The sequence below is a fragment of the Xiphophorus maculatus genome, chromosome 23, assembly GCF_002775205.1.
Source record: "Xiphophorus maculatus strain JP 163 A chromosome 23, X_maculatus-5.0-male, whole genome shotgun sequence".
Classification (NCBI taxonomy): Eukaryota; Metazoa; Chordata; class Actinopteri; order Cyprinodontiformes; family Poeciliidae; genus Xiphophorus; species Xiphophorus maculatus.
The window spans coordinates 10197591-10204842 of NC_036465.1; the positions used below are offsets into that span (position 1 = coordinate 10197591).

The 7252-nt window shown below is 35.8% G+C and overlaps 1 protein-coding gene across 4 annotated transcripts in view; it reads right to left on the minus strand.

The window, feature by feature from the left end:
* The window catches only part of diaph2 (diaphanous related formin 2), a 454593-nt gene extending 449879 nt beyond the window's left edge, over positions 1 to 4714 (minus strand). For all 4 annotated transcript variants that reach the window (XM_023328256.1, XM_023328254.1, XM_023328253.1 and 1 more), the window contains exons 1-2: positions 4674 to 4714; positions 3735 to 4234 (exon numbers count right to left, since the gene is read on the minus strand). In XM_023328256.1, the coding sequence (XP_023184024.1) occupies positions 3735 to 3818 (84 nt within the window). In that variant the 5' untranslated portion in view covers positions 3819 to 4234; positions 4674 to 4714. The remainder of the gene's footprint in view (positions 1 to 3734; positions 4235 to 4673) is intronic.
* Between the last annotated feature and the right edge of the window lie 2538 nt (positions 4715 to 7252).

The following is a 7252-nucleotide window of genomic DNA, read 5'->3' on the forward strand; positions in this document are numbered from 1 at the left end:
AGCTTGACTGGTCAGACCTTAATGACCAGATCTAGTTATTGTACATGCAAAAATAAAATATGTAGAAAGATCTTTAAAAATCACAAATACAGTGAGCCAGTAAGGGTAAGATTCATCTATTCAGTTGTTCTTTTTGAAGATACTTAGGCCACAACACTTACAAAAAGAGGAACAAAACAGATTTGTGACTGATTGTAAAGGATTATCAAGGAACAATTATAATAGAGTGACTATATCGGGTGCAGTCAACTCCAAAACTAAAACAAGCACTGCCCTGTAATCCTCAGATTAATATAATCCTGAAAAATACATTGTTTTTTGGTTTGTTTGTTTTTTTATTGTGAAGGAGTCAAACAAGGACTTTTATAGCAGCAGGAAAATCTCACTGTTAAGACAACTCCAACAAAGAGCATCTTGGGAACACTAGGTTCAGCAAACTGAGACCAGATTTGTGACACAGTATTCATGGATTTTTTTCTGTGGAATTATCATCTATTTGCAGATGGGGCGTTGCCATTTAACACAGCCAATCCAGGAGCACCATTCCTGTTCCTTCGTGCTGATTGGCTGTATCCTAAGATAGGAAATAAGGAAGACTGTGGGTGTTAGCTTCTGTGCTACTACAAAGATGGTTTCCACAGTGTATACATTACTGCATGTTAAGGTATATTTGGTGTTTGACCTATGAAAACAGGCAGTTATTAGTGTTTAGTATTGGGACTAAGATTTTCTAACATATTAAAATTAGAAATACATATGAAATTATACAAATCTCCTATATTTACTACTTAATACTTAGAGGAATTTTGACATTTTTACCACAAATATTTGACTTTATAATTCAACTTCTTGAATTATCTTAGATAAATTCAGAGTTTTTGTCTAATTAATTGAAGTGTTATTTTCCCTCACAGATCTTTGGCTTACTGCAAATTTTCCCTTGCAAATCTACATTTCACAAATTTACTCACCTGACTTAACAAGTGTCATTGAGTCACAAACACATACTTTTGACTTGAAAATGGAACAAGGAGAAGAAAACTCTTGAACAAACTGAATAATTACAAAACAAATGTCACAGCTGTTTACATTATATTAGAAAATATTCTATTTTTACTTGCAAATATGTGAAATTAATCTAGAAATGCATTTGTTCTGACAGAAATTTACTCCTCCAAGACCATGTTATTTTTGTCTTGTATCTATAAAGGCCTTTATGCTCTGATGTACTTATGAACTGTCAAATTACAAAGAAATCCATGTCAAAACACTGAAAATGACCTCAGCTGACCCACTGCATCCTTGAATGAACTCAGTCTAGGCGTGGATCCAGACTGGATGTTTGTGCATGATCAGATGAATCAATGGAGACTGCAGCATAAGCAAGTGCCATTAGATTTTGCTTGACTGACTCCTTCAGACAACTTCTGAGACAATTATAATTTTGCTATAGAAGTTGGATCCCTGCTCTGCTTCCACAGAGGAGACTTTAGCATCAGTCCACAAACTGCAATGCAGGCCACAGTGTGCTACCAGCAGACATTGAAATGCATTGGGATCAGCGTCTGACATGGAGTTGATGCAAAAGAACTTTCCCACATAAATAAAGGCTTAATGCAGTCATAAACAATAATTATTGCTAGCTAAACAAACAGATTACTTCAAAGTTGACAGAGGATTCCTATCTGATGGCCTGAATGTAAAATTGTTGATAAAATTGTAGCAAATTACATAAAGAGGTGGTGCTTCTCAGAACTGATAGAAAGCTATGCAATTTGTTTGCTATTTAGAAAACAAAAGTTACTGAACACATGAAAATACTCGGGAAATAAAAACCCATGTATAAGCAAATCTATTTTGAGATGTACTGAAGCAGAAAACATTATTTTAGCACATGCTCTGCTTTGCTATTGGCAGCTAAGAACTGATGTCACTCAGCTGCAGTCAGATTTTCCTCAACTTCACGCTCCAACTCCTAGTGAGAAAACCAGAACACTATGGGAAGCTTTTTGTCTTTAATCATGCAATTACTCACCAACAGTAGTTTCGACATCTACAAAGAGCAGAGCTGAACAGTGTGCTCAACACTGTCTTTGATGTGGTAACTGTTGGTTTTAGATCATCCTGACACTAACTAATTCCTATTACATTGCCTTGCAAAAGTATTCATACGCCTTGAACTTTTTTCACATTAACAGCATCAAGAAGACCAAGGAGCACACCAGTCAACTCAAAGATATTGCTGTAGAAAAGTTTGAAAACATGTGGAAGTTGATTTAATCATTTGAAAAAACTAAATAAAATCTATTGGCCACTATGGATGTTTGGTGGAAAGCTAACATTGCACAGCACCCCAAAAATAACATTCCTCACAGTGAAACGTTTTGGGGTGGCAGCATTATGGTGTGGGAATATTTCTTTCCTTGACGGGAACAAGAAAGCTTATCAGCATTAAATGGCGCTGAAAACAGGACAATCCGAGGCCATGAAATACTTGAGATTAGGGCAAAGATTCGCCTTCCAGTACGACAACAACACAGAGCTCCAATGTAAAGATTCAGATTGCAGCATATTTGTGGGTTAGAATGCCCCAGTCAAACTCCAGACATATATCAAATTAAAAATATGTGGTAAGTTTTGAAATCTTATGTTCAGAATTGCTTTTAATCCAATCTTTCTGATTTTGAGCTATATTGTAAAACAGGGGTCTTCAACTCCACCAGTGAAATACAATTTTTAGATGTGTCCCTGATTGAAATGGCCAAATTACCTCCTCGGTTTGCAGTCAAGTTCTCCAGATTTGTACTAATGACCTAATGATTTGACTTGGCTGTTTTGAAGTAGAGACATATCTAAAAGTTGCTGGACACCAGCCTTCCTACTTCACAAGAATTCACTACTTTGCGTTAGTCTTTTAAACAGTATAAAAATAAAACCCATTTACATTTTTGACTCTAAAGTGACATGTAAGTGGAATGTATTCCATTTCTACTTTTGTTGTTAGTGTCCTGCACCACAAGCTTGGTTATCATATTGAAAAATGCAAACTTTGCAAAGTACCGATAACAAAACCCTCAACTATAACCACATCTACTGACAGAAAGGAACTGCTTGATAACACCAGTGAACCACTAATGTCAGAACCAGGTTGGACTCCTTTTCAAATATGCACACTTCTCTCTATATCTAGATTACTTCACTAGGCCGAGCAGATGTGGAAGCCAGAAATGAACCAATGCCAACCGAAGTTTACAGTTGTTATCTGACAGACACTGCCCTCAAGCTGACTAAGGTCACCCTTTATCAATCACACACACTCACAGGGTTAATAAAAGCCCCACAATAACCACGTGCATCGCCCAGCGCAATAAGTAATCCAGTAACAAGGTCTGTATGAACATGTGAGCGCAAACAGGTCCAGCTGTCACAACAAGAGCACTCTTCAGAAAAAGAAAAAAAACTTTCAGGAAAAGCATTGATAAGATGATCACATGATCTACTTAGTGCCTTGAAAATTGAAGCACTCAGCATAACAGTATCTAATTTGCTAAACTCTGACTGCTATTATAGCCACTCTGTGGGGGATACATTAAATAATAATAACTCATCGATACCTTTAGCCTGATGTTGTGCGTTGACAGAGTGTTCTGTATCTCTACTGATGCTTTAACTTTCTGCAACTTGCTCTAAATTGAAATTTCATGCAACAAATGTGATCTACTTAGAATACCCACCAGCTTTTTGTTTTTACCGTCATCCTCACTGGACTTCTTTTTAGAGGGCTTGTTGGGATCCTCCCCACCGCTGGCTTGGTCCATTTTAGTTCTCGAAGTCAGTTCCCTTCCAGAAGCAACCTTCAAACTTGATGAACTCCACTTAAGGGGGGAGGGAGGGGAAATCCCAACAGCAAAAATACAAAACGTATATCCAAGTTATGTGTTCTCAAAATCCATCCCGTTTAAAAATGCCAAAAGTAAAAAGTTCTGCGCTTCCACATAGTATCCAAAACCATCCGGTAGAGAAGTCTGCTTGTAGAAGAGGTGTGGTTGTGTGTGGTCTCCTCTGATCGGCAGTTAAGTCACCTCAAACAGCAGGGTGTATTGGCACTCTGAAAGTAGCGCAACATTGTGCAAACAACAGATAATAATTACTCTCTCAGACTGGGGTGGACGTTGGGTTTTTGTTCACACGTGTTTCTTCCTTGTCAGCATGCAGAGAGCCACCAACAGCCGGGCTAAAACATATGTAAACAAACCCGTCAGAGTTAGCTATATTAATGTGAACAATAGAAAAATAAAAGCAGCTTGTTCATACACTGACCAACAAAGCAGATGTCTATTTCTAATATAAACTTACAGTGAGAGAACTTGTTTATATGGAGGTGATAATCCAGACACAACTGCTTTTATACGTTTCAACATTTTCAGATGTGCTACAGCCATTGATCAGAATCAATAAACGGTTGTCATAGTTGAAAAATCACCGTTGTTCTCTAAGCTTGAGATACTTTGCAGCGCTTCACCGATCAAGCTCTGAGCGACTGTTACCCGGCAAACACACTTTATTTTACCTGAAACATCACACAGCCGTATATAGCGATAGTCTACACAAAAACACAATGGGGAATAAAAATATTGTGAAAGAAAAGTCAGAAATTTCAAACGGGAGCTTACCTCAGCAACCAAACCTAAAAACCAGGCCCACAACGCGCCCGCCTCTTACGACATGTGATTGGACAATGAGGCATGCCATAAATGGGAACCTGAATTCTCATTGGCCAGATGTGCTGACAGTTGTAAGGTCGGCGTGGCGTCGAATGGGCGGAGACTGTGATGGAAGAGAGGTCAGTGTGTGATTTCACACAGCAGGAGGAAGGGAATCAGTTGTAAGATTAGATCAGGGACGAGAGAAAAGGCTTGTATGGCTTACTGTTCACCTGTGTTATAATAATACACATGTAAATCGCTTCTGTGGAAGCGACATCAGTAGAACTATTACAAACTGTGTCCACGCGATTTACAGAAGAAATTAGCTCTTTAATATATTTATAATAGTTTTGGGTGTCTGGTGCCAATTTGCCCCCACTGTGTTGTATATGTTGAGAAATGTCTCAACATTTACAGCTGAAAAAAAATTACCATTTTCTTTAAATTCAGATTTGACAATAATAATTTACTCCCTTCTAGATACATTTTTTATTTAGATTTTCTTTTTTGAGAGGTTCTTGTCCCATATGGAAAAATAAAGTAAGTGCCTAATAAGTATAATTGTTCCTGGCAACAACTGCTAGCATCCATGTTAATAACTGGCAGTAAATCTTCTAGGACCTTGACTAGAATATAACAAACATTTATTTATTTATTTATTTATTTATTTATTTATTTATTTATTTATTTATTTATTTATGTATTTTACCTTCAGAGGTGGATTAATTGTATTAATCATAAGTAATCAACTATTGTAATAATCATCAACTAATTAAGTAATCAAAAAAGCATTAACTGAATTATACAGACAGAAAAAAAGCAAAAAAAAAAACAAACAAAGTAAATTACTGAACATTATATTCAGTGCAATAATTAAGGCAAAACTGAACAAAGACTATTTACATTTGGCAATTAAGATTAAAAAAAAGCATGTCTGTAAATATGTCATTTACATGGTACTTTAAGATGCATAGTTTTAGCTTCACAAGGTTCAAGTTCTGTAGAAAAGAATTTCCTAAGCACCTTTTTCCATTCAATTATTAATCGCTTTTTAAAAAAAATAACAAATAAACAGATGAACCTTACACTGTATTGATGTTAAGTCAAGCAGAAAGAGCTAAGTATCTTTAGCTGCAGGTGCATCCTTTACAAGTGATGAAGTGGGAATAATATAATATATAATAATATATATATATTTCATGCAGTAACGTGTATTTTCACAATTTAAAAAGGAATTGAAATAGTTTTCCATTCAGATTTTCTTATGTATTTCTAACATAATATAAAATGAGCTTTAGTAGCTAAATAAAGAATCAGCAGGAAGTGCGCATATTTTTGCTTTATTGTCAGAATAAACAATAGAACAATCAATAACTAAAATAATCGTTAACTGCAGCCCTAGTATGATCTTTTGATATTTTTTTGCACCAGTTTAACCAGTCTTTTTGTTATTGTCAAGTTGTGAACCTTAACTAAGTCAAGTTAGATCTGCAGTGCTTTCCAAACTGTACAGGGCTCTTTTGTTACCTCTTGAATCTTGGCACTCCTAAGAAGATTCACCTTTGTTCCACATTTTATTCATTTGTGATAAGAGCTCTCACTGTGAACTGTGCAGGAGTCCTAAGGCCCTAGAAATGTCTTGGTAAGCCTTTCAACACTGATCAATGTCAATGACAGTTTGTCAACTTCATGATATGATTGGTTTTCAAGACTTTTCAACCTACTTAACGTCATCAAACAGGCACTGTCTATGATATATAGCTATAAGGTTAATTTTAGTATACTATCCAGTAGAAATACCACAAACCATTCATGACTGAAATAGACATATAAATGTAAATAACTGTAAACTGAACCTCTCTGTAGCCTATGCAGTCTTATGCAGACTGATTCATTTTCAGGAATTTTTGTGATTCATTTTCAGCATTCCATCATCAATTATATTGATAGACCTTAAGAGAAAACAAAGTCTTTCTGTCCTAGTTGGATTGTCCCAACTTTTCTACATTGTCATCCTTTAGTTAAAGCCGTTGTCCGAAGAGAGGTTACAAATGATCAGAACAATCTCATTATATAAAGGTGCAACTAAGGGACAGGACATAAAAAGTTCCCATACCATTATTTATACATATTGGCACATTGAAGTTAGTCATTAATAATTAGAGAAAATGTGGGACAAAGTCCTCATCACTTATTTCAAGGTGATCCACCAGGTAATTTATGAGGAATATCCGCAGTTCTTCAGTTCATGTCCTTTTACAGCACTTTCTCTTCAGTTAATCAGGTTCACCTATTTAATGTTCCACTAATCACTCTGATCTGACTTGTTTATTTGTCTGAATCTATAACCCACCTCATGTTTTATTTTCCTGAATTAGAGAACTGAGGTTCTCTAATATTTCTTCGGGTTATTCATTAAAATGGAAGTGCTTGACTTTACTTAAGAACATACTATTATTTAATGGTATTGTTTTTTGGTTTGCTCAAGATGGTTGATGAGAACATTTAGTTTGTACTCTTGTCATGTAATAATGAAAAAAAAAACA